The 20,755-nt window shown below is 49.2% G+C and overlaps 1 protein-coding gene across 7 annotated transcripts in view; it reads left to right on the forward strand.

Annotated features, from left to right (window-relative positions):
• Positions 1–20,755, forward strand: part of LOC126539330 (uncharacterized) — a 68,812-nt gene that overhangs the window by 7,523 nt on the left and 40,534 nt on the right. For all 7 annotated transcript variants that reach the window (XR_008614310.2, XM_055075544.2, XM_055075540.2 and 4 more), the window contains 5 exons: positions 4,307–5,147; positions 5,604–5,751; positions 9,291–9,444; positions 10,648–10,688; positions 11,122–11,206. Coding sequence is in view for 6 of the 7 variants with exons in the window: in XM_055075544.2 (XP_054931519.1) it covers positions 4,307–5,147; positions 5,604–5,751; positions 9,291–9,444; positions 10,648–10,688; positions 11,122–11,206 (1,269 nt within the window). In the remaining variant the exon portion in view is untranslated. The remainder of the gene's footprint in view (positions 1–4,306; positions 5,148–5,603; positions 5,752–9,290; positions 9,445–10,647; positions 10,689–11,121; positions 11,207–20,755) is intronic.

Raw genomic sequence — 20,755 nt, forward strand, 5'->3', positions numbered from 1 at the left:
CATGTCAGGCAAAGCCATCACGCAGGTCACCGGATCATGCGCAACAGGATCGGGAGGATCCATGGGTTGACACGAGAGGCAGTCGGCGTCCAGTCTTGTAATGGGCACTAAATGAAAATTCCTGGGGCCGCAAAGCCCAGCGACCAAGCCGTCCAGTCGGGTCCCGGAGGGAAGACAGCCAGCAGAGTGCATGGTGGTCTGTGACGACCGAAAACGTGCGGCCGTACAAATATGGCAGGAACTTGGCGACAGCCGAAACAAAAGCCAAGCACTCCCGCTCGGTGATGGAGTCATTTTTCTCGGCAGGTGACAACAGGCGGCCGGCGTAAGCTATCGCACTCGGTACCATTATGGTGTTGGACGAGAACAGCGCCGATGTCATGGCCGCTTGTGTCAGTGTGGACTTCGGTCGGTGCAGATGGATCAAAGTGGGCAAGTGTTGGAGGGGTGGTCAGAAACCCGATGAGAGCGGCGAACACGTGAGCCTGCTCCGGACCCCATGAGAATGGCGTGTTCTTCTTTAGAAGATCTGTCAAAGGCCGAGCAACATCGGCGATGTTTTTGACGAAACGATGAAAGTAAGAACACAGGCTGACGAAGCAGCGCATGTCAGAGGCAGAACGTGGCACAGGGAAACTGCGTATGGCACAAACTTTTTCCGGATCTGATCGAGCACCGGATGCATCAACGAGGTGTCCCAACACGGTGATCTAACGGCACCCAAATTGACACTTCGTGGAGTTCAGTTGAAGGCCGGCTTTTCAGAAGAATGCAAGAATTGCAGCGAGTCGGGTAAGGTGGCTGCCGAACGTGGGAGAAAAAACAATAACCTCGTCAAGGTAACAAAGACAGGTGGTCCACTTGTAGCCCCGCAGAAGAGAGTCCATCATACTGACACGTGCACTTATCTTTATCGGGCGACCACGTTTCGCCGCCTAACAAATGTTTTCACATGGCCATGCGGGACACGCCTGCATGTATCCGAAGTTTCTGGAAAGTTATCGATGCTTCTATCCGCTGTCTGTTGTCGCCGAACCTTGTGTTATCTGATTTCATCGCCTGACGCGAATGGTGTAGAACTTTGTGGAAGGCACGCGGGTCCCAACGATTAGTCTGGAACATTCGACGACTGCTGTATAAAAGCCGACGCACTTGACCCGCTGATCGGATTTTCGCCGATCGCCGAGTGTGTTCGCCGCTACCGTTCTTTGAGTGTAGCCTGCTTTTGAGGGCATAAGTTCGCCCAATAAAACGCTCGTTTCGTTAATCACAGTTTTGCTGCCTTCTTAACTGTCACTACCACGTGACAATACGTTCAAATGTCGCAGGGGCATTGCATTGGCCGAAGGGAATGACTTTGAACTGATATAAGCCGTCTGGCGTGATGAAGGCTGTCTTCTCGCGGTCCATTTCATCAACTGAAATCTGCCAGTAGCCGGATCGAAGATCGATGGACGAGAAGTATTTAGCTCTGTGCAAGCAGTCCAAGTCGTCATCGATGCGTGGTAGTGGGTAGACATCTTTTCACGTTATCTTGTTTAAGTGGCGATAATCGATGCAAAAACGCCAGGTACCATCTTTCTTTTTCAGAATGACGAGAGGCGAAGCCCAAGGGCTGGCTGATGGCTCAATGATCCCTTTGTGGAGTATTTCGTCCACTTTAATTGGATGACTCGAAATTCAGCATGCAATACACGATAGGGACGCCAACGAATAGGAGTCGTATCTCCAGTGTTTATACGGTGGTGAACAACAGATGTTTGGCCTAATGGCCCGTCGCCGAAATCAAAGATGTCACTGTACGATTCAAGCAGAAGTCGTATGTCCATGGCCTGTGCAGAGGTGAGGTCAGGTGCAATAATTTTCACAAAGCCATCCGTTAAGGAACCAGAGCTGTGAGCTGCAGTTGGTGCTAATAAGTCACTCTCGGCATTCAGACTCTCAATGTCAATTTTGGAACCACTAGAAATGCTGGGCAAGAACGCGCCGGCCGGTATCACTGGAGGGCACAGGCTGAAATTCAGAAGCGGTAGAACGACGTCGTTGTTAGTAACCGTGGCCAACATATGTGGAACAGCAACGTTCCGGTTCAAAAGCATGTCGATGATGGGGCGAAGCACATATTCACCGTCAGGAACCTGTGGCTGGGCGGTTAAAGCGACGTAAGTTACGGCCTCGGGTGACAGGCGCACATCTGGAAGCGAGCACAAGCACGGTGGGGCGGTACTCGGAGCATTGGCGAGTTGAGACAGTTCTAACTGAAGAACGCCGGTCGCACAGTTAATGAGAGCAGAATGAGTGGATAAAAAGCCCAATCCAAGGATAACGTCGTGAGGGCAGTTGTCGATCACAGCAAAAAGAACAGAAGTAGGGCGGCCGGCTATAATTAAACGCGCAGTACACATTCCAAGAACAGCCAGCACACCGCTGTCGGCCACACGCAGCACTCGGGCAGCTGCTGGGGTGAGGACCTTCTTTAAACGTCTACGTAGGCTGGCACTCATCACAGATACGTGGGCTCCAGTGTCAACGAGTGCTTCGAGAGGTATGCCGTCTATTTTGACATCGGTTACATTTCTCCTTGTGAGCACAGACAGAGAATTTGCTGCAGTAGTCGGCAATGCAGCACCACCTCCGAGGGCTGCATTTCCTAGTTTTCCGAAAGGGCGCGGCCATAAGCCTCAGGGGACGAAAGGCGACGTGGCTGCGGCGAACGGGAAGATGGGCGACGTGTTAGCGTTGAACGAGACTGGTGTCCGCGCGGCGATGGTGAGTGGCTGTACCACGTGTTCCGAGCAGATTTGTCGGCGTTGTTACACTCGGCAGTGGGCGAAACATTGCGGATATTTCCATCAAAACAGCTCAGGTTGGTCGGCGTGCAAAATGTTGAGGGCAACGAGTTGCGACAGTATCAGGCGACATGACCAATGCGGCGGCACGTGAAACATATTGGCTGGTCGTCCGCAGTTCTCCACTCAGTCAGGTTGCGATAACTCGGAGAGAAGCGTCAGGATGAGAGCAAAAATAGTAGAAGCGCGTTTGTTAGCTCTGGGATTGGCAACAGCACAGACAGAACATAAGCCAATGTTTTCAAGTTTCTGGTGAACGATGGAGGGGGACTGAAAATGTTGTAGCATCAGGGATTCGCGAACAGAAAGCTGCGGGTGCTATATCGCATCCAGTTCACGTCTAACGATTCGCACCACTTCCTCTGATAGCGACGCATGGTGCATGAGGGTTGATCTTCACACATCGACGCCTGCTCGAATTGTTGGCACTCTTTAATGATTGCGTCAACTGTATAGAGCAGCTCTTGCACATGAGCAAATTAAATGCGTCGTCAGCAATGCCCTTAAGCACGTGCCCGACCTTCTCAGCTTCTGTCATGTCGTGATCGGCTTTACGACAAAGTGCCAGCACGTCCTCGATGTACGAGACATAGGACTCCGTGGGGGATTGGGCACGGGAGGCCAGTTCCTGCTTTGCGGCAATATTATGGCCGGCTGGTTTGCCAAACAACTCCGTCAATTTCTCTTTGCATTGGTCCCAGCTGGTTAGCTCCTCTTTGTGGTTTTCGTACCACACCTTTGTCGTGCCTCTTAGGTAAAACAACAGGTTAGGTAGCATAAGCATAGGGTCCCATCTGTTGATTCCACTCACGCGTTCGTACATGGCCACCTACTCTTCAACGTTGGCGCCATCAGTCCCTCAGAAAGTTCCAGGATCCTTGGGTTGCACAACGACAACCGAAAGTGACAGCGACGTAGCTGGTGACGGTGACGTTAGAGGCGGCAGCGACTTTGATCCCGCGTGCTCACCGTCTTTTATGGTGCGGATGGTGATGCAACGTCCACTGCGAAGCTCCGTTTCCAGCCGTGGTACCCCCCACCTCTCGGCAATATGTTACGGGGATGTTGTGAGTTTATAAAAACTATATTTACAATATATATACAGGATGAGTCAGAACAGCTAAGATGCTGACCACCAACAACACGCAGCAGCCAGTGTCTCCGATCTTCTTCTCTCTTCTCTCATCCTTCCGTAACAATATTTTTGAATTCCATCATCGTGGTCAGTCTGCAAGCCTAAAAGCTATTTTGTAAGGGGAAAACCTGCCAACATGTGTAAAAGAAGGCTGTGTAAGGTACTTGGTGAGGCTTTACGTGGGCTTTTGTGTCAACTTGTAGAACCAAAACAGATTTGTTTGGTCTAAATTTCCTGAAGCACTTGACTGTGTAATTACTTAACCATAGATAGTACTTTTGTTTGCAGTGTTTCTCCTCTCTTTCTTTACTTTGCATTTCAGGATGAGCAAGGGGGCAAAGCCTTGGCTACTCCAAGGTCCAACGTCCAGACCCTCCGTGAGCTGTTCAGTGACAAGGATGCCAGGTGCATGCCGCATGTTGCCAGTCTCAAGAAGCGAGAAGGCCCAACTGAGGTGCGGATACCTCGTCCCAGCCTCACACCAAAGCCATCTAACAACCGCAAGTTGTCTCTTGGCTCTGCCAAGGAGTCATCTGCTGAGCCCTCCAGCCCTGCTGGCCAGAGTAGCTTGTCAGGAAGCCTGCCTCGGGTGGGTGGGGTGTCCACCAGGAGAGCCTCCTTTGAGCATGGCAGAGTGGCCATAGTGCAGCAAACGGAGCTGCTGCCTCCGTCACCAGAGGTTGTTACAGCAAAAGTCTCATCCAGTAGATTGAGCTGTGAGGACTTCCCCTTGCCCCAGGCATTGCATATGGTTGCGGGGGACAGGAGCCCTGCCTCTGAGAAGCTGTGCTGTGATGCTTCATCTCTGTCTGAAGAAGAGGACTATGTGACACCCATTTCCTTATCATCGAAGCCGCTAGAAGCTGGTTGCCAAGGGAGTGTTGTACCATCACGACTGAGGAGTGAGGAAGCGCAGCCGCGCCCCCCAAAGTCTCCTGAGGGTTCTTCACCCAAGGTGAAACCCAAGCTTCCTGAGCCACCACTGTATGTGCCACCACAGCTGGTGCGCCATCCTGTGGCACCTGGGTGGCAGCGGCGTGAGCTGCCTGTGGCAGCTACTGCCTGTCCTCCAAAGCCAGCCAGGCCCTCTGGAATGTGCCTGCTGACCTACTCTAGTCTACACAATGTTGCACCCATTGCAGCCCAGCCAGACAGACCTTCATGTGAGTGCCAGTGGGGGCCAGTCTGTGTAGAATTCGTCTAATGAGAAATCTCTATTCCTGTATCTTCACTATGCTATGTCCTCAAGTTTGGTTTGCAAGAGTTACGGCACTACTCTTTTCTTGTTGGAATAGTTGTGCGAGATAAATGCTTGAAAAATGACCCAGACTGTCAAATTTGACAAGGGCAGCAAATGTTATTTGAAGAGGCTGAGATGCAGCCACGATAGTGCCTTATGCTCAAGTTATTCAAGAATTGATCAATCTGCAGAGAGCTAGGTTTGGTGCCTTGTATTGTGCCTGGGAGGGCTATATTTGTAAAGAAAGGATCTTTCTCTTTGCCTGACACTGAAATATAGATGCTTTCATATCCTCTTCTGTTGTTACTGAGCCTTGCTTTGCTGGTTATGCAATGTACTCAGTCACCCTATGTGAGTGGTGTGAATCCCTTGTGTGCAGTGGCCAACCGAAGCACTTTCCCTGTGCCCCCATCGCGAGCCCCACCACCCCGTCCCTTGGTGCCCAAACCACCACGGCTACTGCCATCACTGCCCACTACACCAGCGGACGATACATGCTCAGAGCCCAGGCAGCCAACATCTCCCATGTGAGTGCATGCAGCTACCAAAAAGCAAGAAATGGCAGAAAGTTCACAGTTCATTATGGCCAAATAGTGTTAACTGACACCCTTAGCCTGGCTACAGGTCTGGTGGGAAGGTGCTTCTGGTGAATACCTCCCTACTGTGGCTGAAGGACTCTACTGTGAATTGCATTGGCGTGCTTTCAAGATGCTTGCCAGTGGTGGCTTTGAAAGCGTGTGCACAATGGCACATATCTTCAAAGGAGTTGCTGCAACAAATCTTAAACCCAACTGAGGTACTGGGCATACTTGTTAACTATAGTCAGTCATGGCTGTAAATTTACCGTAATGTCTCCTCCACGTCTGGCGATTGCAGCAAAGAAACAAGTGACTTGAAGCTGGGTTGATCGAAGAGGCAGCGTGTGGTGCATAGACAGGCAAACAGTGTGTACTAAACAAGTGCTTGTGGTTCCTGTCTCTCTTTGTATGGCACCATGTAATTTAATTGCAATAGCATTATATGGTTCGTTCGAGTGCTCCCAACATTGTGACTTATCATAGAAAACAGCTTGGAGAGGCATAGAGGAAAAGTAGGTCAAGGAGCTTTTAGGAGGAGTTGGGCAGCCGCATTTTGGCAACTACATCATTGCGGCACTTCATTGCACTGTACACACGTCATTCTCGTCACTTGCTCAATTGCATTAGTGATGGCGCTGATCTATGCTTGCTCTATGCTATCTCTATGCTTGCTTGCACCAGTCGCAGCACTAATTACATCCTCCTCTACACTTGAGGTGCTGCATGGGGCACATTTCTGAATACACCATCCTCTTCACTCCCTACATAAGGTGTCAGTAGTGCTGTAGAGAGATGGCATCACCAAACCGAAGAATTGTGGAAACATTGGGCTACCAAAATGTCCAAGCAATTGGAATTCACTCGGGCATCCACGGTGCATGGTTTGGCAAAAGCATTGACAGAAAACATGAATATCTATCATGCTAAGGCAGAAGTTTAGAGGGAGCAGCATTTTCTTTTTGTGACAGGTCGGGCAGCTGCTACTCTGCTGGCAGTTTTGCCTTCAATAAATATGAGGACAACCGCTCACCATGTCAGCCATCGTAACATTGTTCTTGCATAAATGCAGGGTGGGAAATCATTGAATGACAAAATCTTCAAAATGCTGTTATGTTACATTTCCTCGTGTGCTAATGTGAGAGCTTGTTGATATCTCGATCTTAGTAACCAAAAAAGGCTGCTTGCAATGGGTGATCGTAGGTTTAAGCGAACTTTAGCTCTTAATGCTTTGCCAACAATGTAAACATGCATGAAAATTAAAATTTGTGGTTGCAGTGATTTGTCATTTTTGAGCTGGAGGGCAAGGCTGAATGGCTGGGCTAGGAGAAGGGCTTCCCCCAAGATCTATCCCATCTTGGTGGTGGTCCATCTTTAAAAGATTCTATCAGTGTTACACATCTGTGGTGGTCTAATAACAAGGGATGATAATATTGTGCAGTGTAAATGACTGCATGTTGGAAATTGCCTGGGAGAGGATATGGGAGCTTTGGCAGCTGGACTGTGACACCACACAGATGTACGTGAAGCCTGTGCCAAAAAGACATTTAATTGCATCAGTGCACTATGAGGCATGATTTGTATTGCAACGTTATGCTGTTACGCAGTGTAATACCATATTTATTCATGTAAGGCCCACACTTTTTAATTATTTTTTGTGGGGCCTTACACGAGACAGCTTATGGCTACGCACTGAGGCCTCAAACTGCGCTCAGACTGCAATGCAGAATAACGCAACCCAGGAACATGCACTTATTCAGTCATCGCTTCCACTGCCGTTGTTGCTGGACAGTTTTAAGTCAGTGGCATTCTCCTAAAGCTGGTCTTCCTTCATGCTGTCCATTACTGTTTGAGGTCCCCATCACCTTAAGGCTCTTGACAACAGTCTCGAGTGCTACATGTTATGCCTTCAAAATACATTTACACACAGTTCTTGCAGTCAGGCCCATTAAAATGCTTCAGAAAGTATGATGCAGCTAAACAACATGCCTCAACACAGTCGATACCACTGAAGCATGCTGGAGAGCACTGGATCTAGGCCATGTGATCACGATTTGGTGGGATATGGTGACGATGATGCCATACCAAAACCACAATCTGATCTTTAGGCACGCCATATTGGGGAACTCCGGATTAATCTTGACCGCCAGTGGTTCTTCAATGTGCACCGAATGCACAGTATACGGGTGTGCTTGCATTTAGCCACCATCGAAATGTGGCGGCTGCAGCTGGGATTTGCTACCGCGGCGCATTGCTTAGGAGTTGGCGCGTAAATGCTTTATTAAGGCGAAAGCCTTATTTGTCTCATTAGTCAGTCTACCTTGAGCAAAAACGCATTGACGGCACGAAAGGTACAAAAAGGCTACAAACCCTCAATCTTTGGTGGGAGTCGAACCAACAACCTTTGGTGTTACTGAAGGCAAAGTTAATTAAGATAGAGTTAATTTAGGCACTGGAACCCACCACCTTTGGTGGTAATTAAGGTGAAGTTAAGGCACATGTAATTAAGAGAGGTAATGAATGCACTGATTCGAACAATCTTTAGTGTTACTCAAGGCGAAGATAATTAAGACACATTTAATTAAGATTGAGTTAATTGTCACTCAATCTCACGGCCTTCGGTGTGAGTCGAATCCTTGACCTTTGGAATTAAGAGGGATGACTAAGCAATTTAAGAGGATGAGTAAGCAAATTAGGAGGGATAACTAAGCAAATTAGACTAAAGGAATCCAGGGGGATGTCTACATCATCTGTCAGTCTTTAATGCATCGGCACTTGGGCTTTCGCCTTCAAGTTGTCTTAGAGATAACATAAGAGAGGCTGTGAATTTTTTGTATGGTTTTCTTTGAATATAGGGCTTTTTTCACCTCTGTGCTAGGCAATATGGTTTCTGAAGGATGCACACAAAGAGGAATCTTGCACAAAGGACAGAATCACTAATCCTAGCAAGGACTAGCAAGGACATGCAAGGACAGAGCTGTCTCATTGACACATCATGCCACTTTTTTTGAATGCCATTAGTGAGGGAAACACGCTAATTTTATTTTTACAGTATGATGATTTTTTTCTTTTGCTATTGTGGAGGTGATTAGAAACAATGGCTCTTTACACATATTACCAAAACACCTTGTTACGGCTGTGCATGGTGCATATTATATGGGCCTTGTTTACAGCAAATTTCACGCACAACTTGTGACTATTGTACAGCCAAATGTTTCGTGTATCTGAAGTCTATTTTAACATGGTGTAGAGGAAAATGGATTATTCTGAACGCTTCTGACGTTTTATTGTCATTTATTAGGTTTTAAAAAGTGGGACCACATTGAGATCGGTGAAATGAATGTGAAAGCATATAAATGTACTTACATTAATAGGCACTGCGTGGTTCTCTATTAGACATGCCTCTTCATAAACCTGTGAACACCTACTAGTGAGCCCAGTGTTGCTACTCATTTATCAAAGAATGCGCCTCAGAAAGCCGGTCTCTGCAGCCCTGAATACACGGAGGATGAAGAGTTGGGCAACATGGCAGCTGATGAGGAGCTGTATGCAGACACTGAAATGGATGAGACACCACCCTCACTGCCACCAGCACGCACTCCTTCTGCACCACCTCGACCACCAGACGATGAGCTCTACCAAGATGTGAGCGCAGTGCTGTTTGATGGTACTTCCAGAATTCGAAAGGAAAGTGGGACCTAAAGTGCTCCAGAGGCATGGATGTCAGGGGTAGTGAAGAAAGCTCTCTCTCTCTCTCTCTCAATATATATATCTATATATATATTACTGAGAAAAGGGAAAGGGGGCACGCTAGAAAGTTTTCCAAACTCCAGTCATGCACCATCAACTGCCTATTGTCATTAATGCTTTGGAAAATAATGAGGACATTTGTTCTGTCAAAATACTTCTGAAAAACTTCAAGCAAAGATGAAACATCAACATACAGTTGCCATTGCCATTTATTTGTTGCACTTGTCCTCATGTTTGTGCATGCTTGACAGTTTGTAGTCCTGATGGATGTTTTCTTTGCAATGATATGAAGCTGAAACACTTTGCCTTAGACCAACCATTGTGGCTGTGGCATTTCGTTGCTGAGCATGAGCTCGCAAGTTCGATTCGCTATGACTACGTTCCAATACCAGCAGTGCACAAGAACCGAAGCTTTGTGTTCACATTAGGTCCAGCACTACAACATGTATTAATAAATCAGTCAGTCAATGTTACCAGTTTTTCATGCCATCAGACATGAAAGGAGAAAGAGGTTCAACCAAAGGGAAGCTGTAAAAGCTGCAAGTTTTACCTTATTCTGTTATGTGACTATGTTACCAAAAACATGCTCTGCATAAAATATATTAAACTTAAGAAGCATCCTGGGCATTCCGATTATTGAGAGTAATGACTGGACAAATCATTATTCGACAAGCTAAGTGCTCTTTAACAGAGCTGCAATTTTACTAAAAGTGACTGAAAGTGACTGTTGGTGGTAGCCTATGTGGTAGCACTAATGTAACAAAACTCTTGTCTTAACAGCAAGCACAGCATCTGATGAAGGGTCTGTTTTCCCTCTGCATTTAATGGACAGAGTGAATTATTTCTAAGGGCCTCTTGCCTCACCTCAATAATGGCTACTTGTGAGTGTGGTATGTTACCATTTACCAACAATAGATCAGGTTACACCTTTGATGTCACCCATGTTGGGCACATTGTGAGACCAGCTCTTATGCCAAGATTTGGCGCAATTAGAAGCTATCACTCTAAAGATGGTTGCACAGCTGGTACTGGTGCAAAATGTTAAGTGCTGTGACCTTGAGACTGATTTGATAAACGCAGTCTTCTTGTCTGTTGCAGACCTTGGAAGAGCTCTATGAAGAGATGCCAACAGACGAGACGTAAGTGTGTGCCACTGGGGCTCACAATCAACCTACTTGGGATTCATTTTCCTTGCACTATGTACTGGAAGACACTAACAGGGACGAAATTAACACTGGTTATCAAGAGGACACGAAGTGACACAGAGGAGCGCTTCATGTCCTCCTTACAAGCACTGTTTAGTGTCTTCCAGTACATAGCACAAGGAAAATGAATGCATACCAACTAGCACAATTCATCGCTCTTCTACTTGGGATTGTTTATTCGTAACGAGTGTGCAATAGTTTGCAAAATAGTAGTGTGCCAAATAGTATTTGTTCAACAACCAATAGTCTAAGCTAGTTAGAGTTGCTTGTCAGCTCTTAGAACAGCAGGAGAACAGTTTATGTAAACGGCACGTCTGCATTGAAAATAATGAAGGTGTATGTAAGCAGCTGTAGTTTGCTTCCACAGTGCATCTGCCTTGCCACCTCCGATAAAGGTGCTGGACAACCTGCCCAGGCAAGACAAGCGTGACAGTGTGTGCAAGGCATTTGGGGTAAGCATGCATCTATCACTGTGACATTAAGAAGCAGTTGACTTGCTGAACATGTGATTAGATCACCTAATTTACCGTGTGCAAAATATACTGTTTTGTAAATTACTGAAACTAATGTGAATATCATGTCTTCCTGTTCATCAGTCGTGCTTTTACATGCAACTTTTTTTAAAGCGAAGGTTTCTTTTCCTCTTCCTTCGATTTTCTCGCTACTGCTGTCTTGTGTGCCACGTTGGGGGTTGGTTGAGAGTGTGCAGAATCTACAAGAGGGGTGCAAGAGAGCCGAAAGGCGACATCAGAAGGCATGCCTAGTTTGGGGTCTCTTGAACAGCAGAAAAAAAAAAGTTTATGGTAGCATAATTTGAACTAGTGTCATCCAGTGAAATAGCCTGGTGCTCTACCTCTTAGGCCACCAATGCAGTGATGAAACGAGTGAATATCAAGCTTACTACTCTTTGCTCTTGGCAGCTCACAGGGCGATGCTCACAAATGCATGAACGCATCAAAGCAAGACAACATTACCACATAGCAAAGCGTCTTATCAGCCACATTTACTTGAATGCGACAGAAGCACTAGAGCACATAGCGACAGCTATGGACAAATTGGAAAAATGTAAATACAAAATATGGTATGGTAGGTTTATGCTATTTCTGAAAAATAAACGGAATGCAAGTTTCTTCATGCAGACAACAGACACAGGATGTGGAAACACAAAGCTGCATTAACCCTCTGACCCCCAATCCCAAGCTGTACTCGTCATGGGACGTTGTTCCAATATCGCTAATGACGAGTCACACTCATACACCCTGATATGCTGCTCCCACTGCCAAGCAAGAGTTATGGTCGGTAATTGGCTTTGGGTTTAATTTTAACACTATGTTATCTCCTCTCTATAGTTCCCGACTATCTTCTGCACTACATTGGCCCCGGTGATGCAGAGGAACCATCCTGGCAACTCAAGGCGATGCGAGCACAAGAGGGTTGTAGTAGGGCTTTAAGTGGATCATGTGGACTGTTTCATGACAATGGCGAAAACTGCCTTTGTAGCTCCCGGTGGGCTTTACAAATTTAACGTTATGCCCTTCGGCCTAGGTAATGCCCCAAGCAATATTCGCAAGGATGATGGACAGTCTTGTGCAAGTTAAAATGAAAGACATGCCTGTGCTACTTGGATGACGGCGACATTTCTTCCCCTGATTCGACAGTCCCCTCGGTTGTCTTTATGAAGTGTTGAGCTGTTAGACATGTGCAGGACTTCAGCTTAACACAGGACATGGAAACACAAAGCCGCATTAACCCTCTGACCCCCAATCCCAAGCTGTACTCATCATGGGAGGTTGTACCAATATCGCTAATGACAAGTCACACTCATGCAGCCTGATGTGCTGCTCCCACTGCCAAAGAAGAGTTACGGTCAGTAATTGGCTTTGGATTTAATTTTAACACAATGTTATCTCCTCTCTATACTTCCCGACTCTCTTCTGTACTACATTGGCCCCGGCGGCGAAGAGGAGCCATCGTGGTGATTCAAGGTGATGTGAGCACGAGAGGGCTGTAGTAAAGCTTTAAGTGGTTCACGTGGACTGTTTCATGACCACGGCAGCGTCTGTTGGTGGTAGGTGTCATAGGCTCAATGAATCAGTTCATCAGCAACGTGCATTGAGTAGTGTGTTAGGGACCGTGAAATTTCACTTCAAGCTTGTGGGAGAAACCAGGTGTCGGGCATGGAATGGACACAAATGAGCCAACAGAGAAGGTAGGGGCAGGTTTAGCCAGGTCAAAGCGTTCTTTTTGTAGAGCTTGTGTCACGGATGTAAATGAGCATGCTAGTTGGCAGCACTCTTTGGCACATTGAGTGGGTGCTGAGGTGGGGTGGTACCATGATGCATAGGGCAGTATAGAAGCATAGTACCCAGTGTGGAAGAGAGCTCATGTTCGTATGGTAGAAAGAAAGGGAAAAATTCAGTGGTGGCTTGTGTGGCTATGTTATAGGCATATGTCACGAAAGGAAGCAGCAAATCTCAATTAGAATAGTTGCAGGCTATGTACATAGAGTGCATATAACCGAGTGTTTGATAAAAGCACGCCGTCAAGCCATTAGACTGAATGATAGCTTGTAGGGGTGCGATGAATAGTATTGCACTCACTTAGAAGCTCTTGGACAACTTGCAAAAGGAATACCTGGCCTCGGTCGCTAAGCAGCTTATGTGGCGCGTCGTGGCGAAGAATGAAGCTCCGCAAGATGAACAAGGCAACATCACGAGCTGAAGCTGCTGGAAGAGGAGCAGTCTCGGCATACCGAGTGAGGTGGTTGACGGCCACAGTAATCCACCAATTGCCCACTGGGGTGGAAGGAAGGGGTCCATACGGATCTATGCAGATTCTATCTGTCCCGATCCACCCGGGTTTGTGAACAAGGGAGGGCTCGAGGTACCCTCTGTTAGATGGACGCTCCGCAGCGTGGTGGTGCTGAACGATGACTGACCGCCGAGCAGCTGTGCTCGTTGGTGTTTATTGCAGTGCGGTGACCAATGTTGCCTGCCGAGCTTGGCAGGCCTCCGAGCCTGGCGGCGAACAAACATTATGCCTGTTGGGGCGTCGCATGCTTGCTACAACCCTTTACCCCCAGTTTGTTTGTTAAATAAAGGAAACAAACTTCCATGTTCAAAATACGAGGCTCTGCCTCCACCCTAGCTGGGTCGACGGTGCCTGCTATCCAGGCGAGTAACGGTCCGGTGGCCTCCGCTGTCGAGTACTCCGCCTGGGCACCAGTGTTGACGGATCGGGTGTGGCAACGCCGGGTGCTGCCTGAGCCAGCCTCGCTCCACCCGGAGGGTCCGTAGTGGTCGGCCTTGTGAGTGGTGCCGAGCTCGACACCGCTCCAATGGGTGCTGCACCACTGGTGTGGGTGGTGCTGCACCACTGACGTGGGTGGTGTTCCGCTGGAAGCGACTGGTGCTGCCGCTAGTCCTCCTGTGGGCTGGAACTCATAAGTGGCAGTCGAGGGTGCTGGCCAGGTCCCGAGGCGAGGCCTGACATGGTCGGCGTGTCTGTGCCACATGTGTCTGGGGTCAGCGTGTCTGTGCCACGAGCAGCGATGAAGCGCTGGCAGGAGCCTCCACCTGGGTGGGCCAGGACGGAAGTTCCTGGTGACAACTGGAGCTCCCAACTTTGGCAAAGGCCCGGGACGGCACCCTTGGTCAGCAGCCAGCTTCTGCTTCAGCTGCTTCAAGAGCACTGTGGATTGGAGGTCCGGATGCCAAGGGTGGACGTCCAAGGGTGTCTTGACTATCCGACCCAGCAGGAGCTCACATTGGGCACGGCTAGTGACATCGTGGGCCGTGGTCCGGTACTGAAATAGTATCCGGGTAATCTGCGTCTGGAAATCCCCAGTCTGGCTCTTCTTGAGCTTGTCCTTGATGGTTTGCACCACCCGCACGACGGCTGCACCATTTGAAGCAGGGTGCTACGGCGGAACCATCATCCGGCGGATTCCGTTCTTCGTCAGCCAGGCCAGGTACTCTGTGCTGGCGAAAGCAGGACTATTGTCGGACATGATGACATCCGGCAACCCCTGGGCAACGAAGACTTGTCGTAGTGCTGCAATGGTTGCGCCTGCTCATGGAGTGGTGACAGGTACAACCTCCACCCACTTCGAACTCCACCCACTTGAGCAGGCGGCTCAGGGCATCAGCAGGTCCCAGGTCCTTTCCCGGACGGTAAACCAGCTGGTAACTGTAAGCTGTTAGCCTCAAGGCTCAGCGTACCACTCGAGGCGACGCCTGCACAGGAACTGCCTTGTCAGGCCCCAGCAGCCCCAACAGCGGCTTGTGGTCCGTGACCGCCTCGAACTTCCGGCCCCACAGATACTGGTGGAAGCGTTCGACACCGAACATGAGGGCCAAACCTTCCTTGTCCAGCTGGCTGTAACAATGCTCTGCAGCATGAAGCCATCGAGAAGCAAACGGCACAGGGCGTTCCTGGCCAGCTTTGTCCCGGTGTGCCAGGACGGCTCCCACACCGTACGGCGACGCATCTACGGTAAGGACGACAGGCTTAGCATGATCGAAGTGCACCAGCACTGGAGCCTTGGTGATTAGCTCCTTGCTGCGCTTGAAGGCCCGGTCCTGCTCCTTCTTCCAGACCCATTGCTGACCATATCGAAGCAGAAGATGGAGCGGCTGTAGATGCTCCGACAGGTTCGACAGAAAACTCCTGTAGAAGTTGATGAGGCCGAGGTAGCTCTGAAGCTCCTTCTTGTTCTGGGGCTTAGGTGCCTTGAGCACAGCATCAACTTTGCGGGGAGCCGGGGCTAGGCCTGCCTGGGAAATGACATGTCTCAAGTACTCAACGTTGGGGGCTAGGAAAACACACTTTTCCAGCTTGAGCTTGAGGCCGGCGTCCTGCAGTCGTGCCAAGACATTGTGCAGCTTCTGCAGGCGGTCCTCGTCGTCGCTGCCAGTAACCAAGATGTCGTCCAAGTACACCGCCACGTGCCTCATGCCCCTGAAGAGGTTGTCCATCTCCCTCTGGAATATGACTGGGGCCGAGGCCACGCCAAACGGTAAGCACGTGTACTGAAAGAGTCCCAAAGTTTTCGATATAGCGACATACTTCCGGGAGGCATCCTGGAGCACCAGCTGCTGGTAAGCATCTCTGAGGTCGAGCTTGGTGAACTTCTGTCCACTGGACAATGCTGACCAGAGAACTTCAATACGGGGCAGCGGGTACTTCTCGACTGTAGCGATGGGGTTAAAGGTAACCTTAAAATCGCCGCAGATCCTGACACTGCCATCTCGCTTGAGGACTGGCACGATGGGAGCGGCCCATTCAGATGTCATTACGGTCACCAGGATGCCCTCTCGCTGTAACCGCTGCGGCTCCTGGGTGACCCCGTCCTTCAGGGCGAATGGCAGTGGGCGAGGCTTGAAAAAAAGTGGCCGGGCTCCCTCAGGTACATAGATGCCAGCCATCATGCCGGCAAATGTGCCCACCCCCGGCTGGAAGAGGGACTTGAACTCGGTCAGAAGGCTGGGGACGTTTTTCACCACATGCAAGTTGGCTTCCTGGTACTCTGGCAGGCAAACGCCCAGTGCATGAATCCAGTTTCGGCCCAGCAGCGTCGGCGACAACCCCTTCGTTAAGTAAAGGGGAAGGGTTGCCTCCCTGTTGCCAAAGCCGGGGAAAGTACGCTTGAAGAGTTTCCCGGCCATTACTGACCCAGTGTCCAGCTCCATGGAAATGGGGTGCCCGCAGATTTCGACGGTCAGCATGTACAGTGGCACAGACGACGGTACAAAGCCTGTGTGCCACATGTTGAAAATCGGCGGGTTCTCGGACACGATGTGGAGCCTGGCTGCGGAAAAACTTGAGCCTGCTGCCGCATGCCCCTGCCGCATACCCTTGCGACGGCTACCCTGGCCGCGGGCTTGTGTGGTACCTACGCTTGAATCAGGCTGCTGCTGCTGTTTACTGTTCGTCCTCCCCCTTCGGCATACACATGCCAGGTACCCAGTTTTCCCGTACGTAAAGCATTGTGCTTGAGAGAACTGGCACTGTGAGGGGGTGAGCTGGACACTGCAAAGGTTGTAATGGGCCAGGCATGTGACAAGTTATTTTTGGGCATCAACACTCAATGCAGGAAGGAATGTACTTGCGGACGTATGTGTACATTCCACGCCAGTAGAATCACTGCCGAAGTCTTGCATAAGGTTTCAAAACGCCAACTTGCGAGTTGTGTGGGTCTGCGTGGAAGTGCGTGCACAGGTCGGAGCGCAAATGGCAAGGTATAACAACCATTTGTGACCATCTGGGTGATAGTTGCAGCCGTACAACATGGCGTCCCAGAGTGCATAATGAGCTACTTGGCGATGAAGGGCGCGAAAGAGCTATGGGGATGGTGTCGCCGAAGCGTGGAGAGAATGTTCATCAGCGATGTTATCCAAGGATCCCTGCAATATTCTGAAGGCATGTCAGTGATATTGATGTTAACGAAGGAAGTTGCGGAAGGAGAAACAGGTGCAACGTTGGAAGGCACAGGCGAGCGGAAGAGAGCGTTGGTGTGAGCGTGCTTGCGACCTGAGCAGTAAATGACGCGAATATCAAATTCTTGTAAACATAGCGCCTAGCATCCAAGTCGACCCGACGGATACCTTAATGAAGCCAGCCAACAGAACAAAGTGGGGATCGGCGACGACATCAAATGAATGACCATACAAGTAAGGGCAAAATTTCTGCAATGCCCAATCAATTGCCAAACATTCGTTTTCGGTAACCGAGTACTTGCACTCTGCCTTAGTGAGGGCACGACTTGTATATGCAATTACGTACTCAGAGAAGCGCAGCTTTCATTGGGCAAGGACAGTGCCAAGTTCGATCCCTCTGGCATCCATGTGTACCTCAGTTGGAGCAGTAGGGTAGAAGTGAAGTAGAATGGGTGGGGAAGTCAGGAGACGACATGATGTTGTGAAAGCCTCATCACATGCCGGCGACCAACCAGACAGATAGCCATCGCTGGTGAGCAGCTTTGTCAGTGATGCTATTATGGAAGCGAAGTTCGTCACAAAATGGTGAAAGTTTGAGCACAGACAAAGCATACTGCAAGGCACTTTCATGGTGGTAGGTTTCGGGAATTCAGCAACAGGACAAAGTTTCTGCAGATAGGGAAGGGCGCCGTCCTTCGAGACTACATGGCCCAGTATGGTGAGTTTGCGAGCTCTAAACTGGCAATTCTTGATGTTAAGCTGAAGTCCTGCACATGTCAAACAGCTCAATACTTCGTAAGGACAACCGAGGGGACTGTCGGATCAGGGGAAGAAATGTCGCCGTCATCCAAGTAACACAGGCATGTCTTTCATTTTAACTTGCACAAGACTGTCCATCATCCTTGCGAATATTGCTTGGGGCATTACCTAGGCTGAAGGGCATAACATTAAATTTGTAAAGCCCACCGGGAGCTACAAAGGCAGTTTTCGTCATTGCCATGAAACAGTCCACGTGATCCACTTAAAGCCCTACTACAACCCTCTTGTGCTCGCATCGCCTTGAGTTGCCAGGATGGTTCCTCTGCATCACCGGGGCCAATGTAGTGCAGAAGAGAGTCGGGAACTATAGAGAGGAGATAACATAGTGTTAAAATTAAACCCAAAGCCAATTACCGACCATAACTCTTGCTTGGCAGTGGGAGCAGCATATCAGGGTGTATGAGTGTGACTCGTCATTAGCGATATTGGAACAACGTCCCATGACGAGTACAGCTTGGGATTGGGGGTCAGAGGGTTAATGCAGCTTTGTGTTTCTATATCCTGTGTCTGTTGTCTGCATGGAGAAACTTGGATTCTGTTTATTTTTCAGAAAAAGCATAAACCTACCATACCATATCTTGTATTTACATTTTTACAGTTTGTACACAACTGTCGCTATGTCCTCTAGTGCTTCTGTCACATTCAAGTAAATGTGGCTGATCAGACGGTTTGCTATGTGGCATGTTGTCTTGCTTTGATGCGTTCATGCATTTGTGAGCATCGCCCTGTGAGCTGCCAAGAGCGAAGAGTAGTAAGCTTGATATTCACTCGTTTCACCACTGCATTGGTGGCCTAATGGGTAGAGCACCCGGCTATTTCACTGGAGGAGACTAGTTCAAATTATGCCATCATAAACTTTTTTTTTTTTTTTCAGTTCCAGGTCTGGCTTTTGTGAGCTGACAAGTGCAGAGCATACATTGCGCGATAACAATCATGTCTGCAAAGTATTATATTACTTCGTGCCGCAGAGAGGCCTGAAATTTCAATCCGAATGCCGTTTCCCTATTCACTCGCGGCAAACCCGCCTGGAGAGGCACGGTGACTCAGTCGGGCTCCTGCGACTACGTAATCGTGTCTTCAGTGTGACGTCGCTCGTGGTGACACGTGACTTCGAGAATTATTCAAGACAACATCTGTTATCTGTGCGATCTGTTGCTTGAATTGTTGAATTGAAGTTTTAGATAAATAATAAAACACACAAACTGAATGTATTCGTGTTTTTTGTTTTACTTCACACCGAAGCAAGAGAGATGTACTACCGCTTCATTTGCTTGTTCCCACGGTCGTGCGGTCACGTGCGGAGGTACCGAAACTATACCATTTTCTACTGTGTCCCAGCGCGTGATCACGCTCTGCGATCCGCTTGTTCTGTCTCAGTATTCGTATAGCACTGAATTGTACCGCTAGTCATGTTTCCTTGTGCACCGCATGTAAAATCGTGCGCTGCGCGAACAAGACAACAGCTCATGCGCGACGCCGTCGGCGGAAATTCGTAGCACCGAGAAAAAAAAAAGCGAGGAGCAAAAAAAATTCATGCTTGGCCTGTGACGTATGCGTCACGCGATCCTTGAGGTCCGGTATGGGAGAACGCAGGGAAAGAATTTTGCTTGCGTAGGCTAGATGGGGCGAGTGGAGAGAGCGTCTTGCTTGGCAGTAAAGCCCGCCTGCGGAAGTCATGGGTTCGCGGCACTGAATTATTTATATCTCGGCTTTTAATGAGCCGATTTGAAAAACTTGTCTGGCAGAACGCTCCCTAGAGGTCACGTAACAACTTCCAGCATATAACTAAAATTTGCTATGGGGCCTGGTGAGGGGCTCTTTAAGTCTAGTGATGAAAATAATTAGGGCTGCTTGCAGGCAGTCTAGGACATCATCGATGCATGACAGAGTATACACAACTTTGTGCCTAACTTTGTTTAATTGGCAGTAATTGACGCAGAAGTGGCTCGAGCTGGCCTTCTTTCTTGACAAGAACAACAGGCAATGACCACGAGCTGCAGGACGGCTGAATGATGCCGCGCTGAAGCAAGTCATCAACTTGTTCGGAGATCACACATGCTCAGGAGGGGATACGCAGTAAAGGCACTGTCACAGAGGCGCTTGGGACCCGGTGTCAATCAGATGGACATGTGTGCGTTTGACCTCGAGGGCACGAGCCTCGGGGGCACGAGCCCTCGAGGTGCTGGATCCGAGCTGTGATCGAGGGAGAAGCGGCACCGAGCTGGGATTATCGACATGGCTTTGGGCCAAGGTTGTAGCGTCAGCATCACACTGGCGACAGGAGCCATGGAGGTTCGGTCAAGTCTGTGACACTGGCAGTCCAGGGTGTGGCCGTCGACCTCAGTAACGTTCGAGCGAGGCTCCTTGGACCTGCTGCAGCCTCTCACGGCAGTGCCGGGCACTCCAGGAAGGATCCCCCTTCGGAGGCAGACCAGCACGTACGATAGTCTCTGGGGCGTCTCGTTGGCACTTGAAGATGAAGTAGTGGCGGAACCCGAAGTTGGGCCTAACCAGTGAGGCCGGGGTGCCACGTCACAGATGGAGTTTAGGACACCAACATCAGAGACGGACAAGTTGACTGGCCAACACCAAGGCAGCAACGTTTATGGAGTCGGCGAGAACACCGACTATGATGAAGATCCAGCACACTGAGGACAAAAGTCAGTAAGAACGGTCCTTTTTAGTAGCGCCGCAGCCATAGGCTAGGGTGGCCTGACTTTTGCTTAGTAAATGCTAAGGACTAAC

Source organism: Dermacentor andersoni, chromosome 11 (assembly GCF_023375885.2).
Source record: "Dermacentor andersoni chromosome 11, qqDerAnde1_hic_scaffold, whole genome shotgun sequence".
NCBI lineage: Eukaryota > Metazoa > Arthropoda > Arachnida > Ixodida > Ixodidae > Dermacentor > Dermacentor andersoni.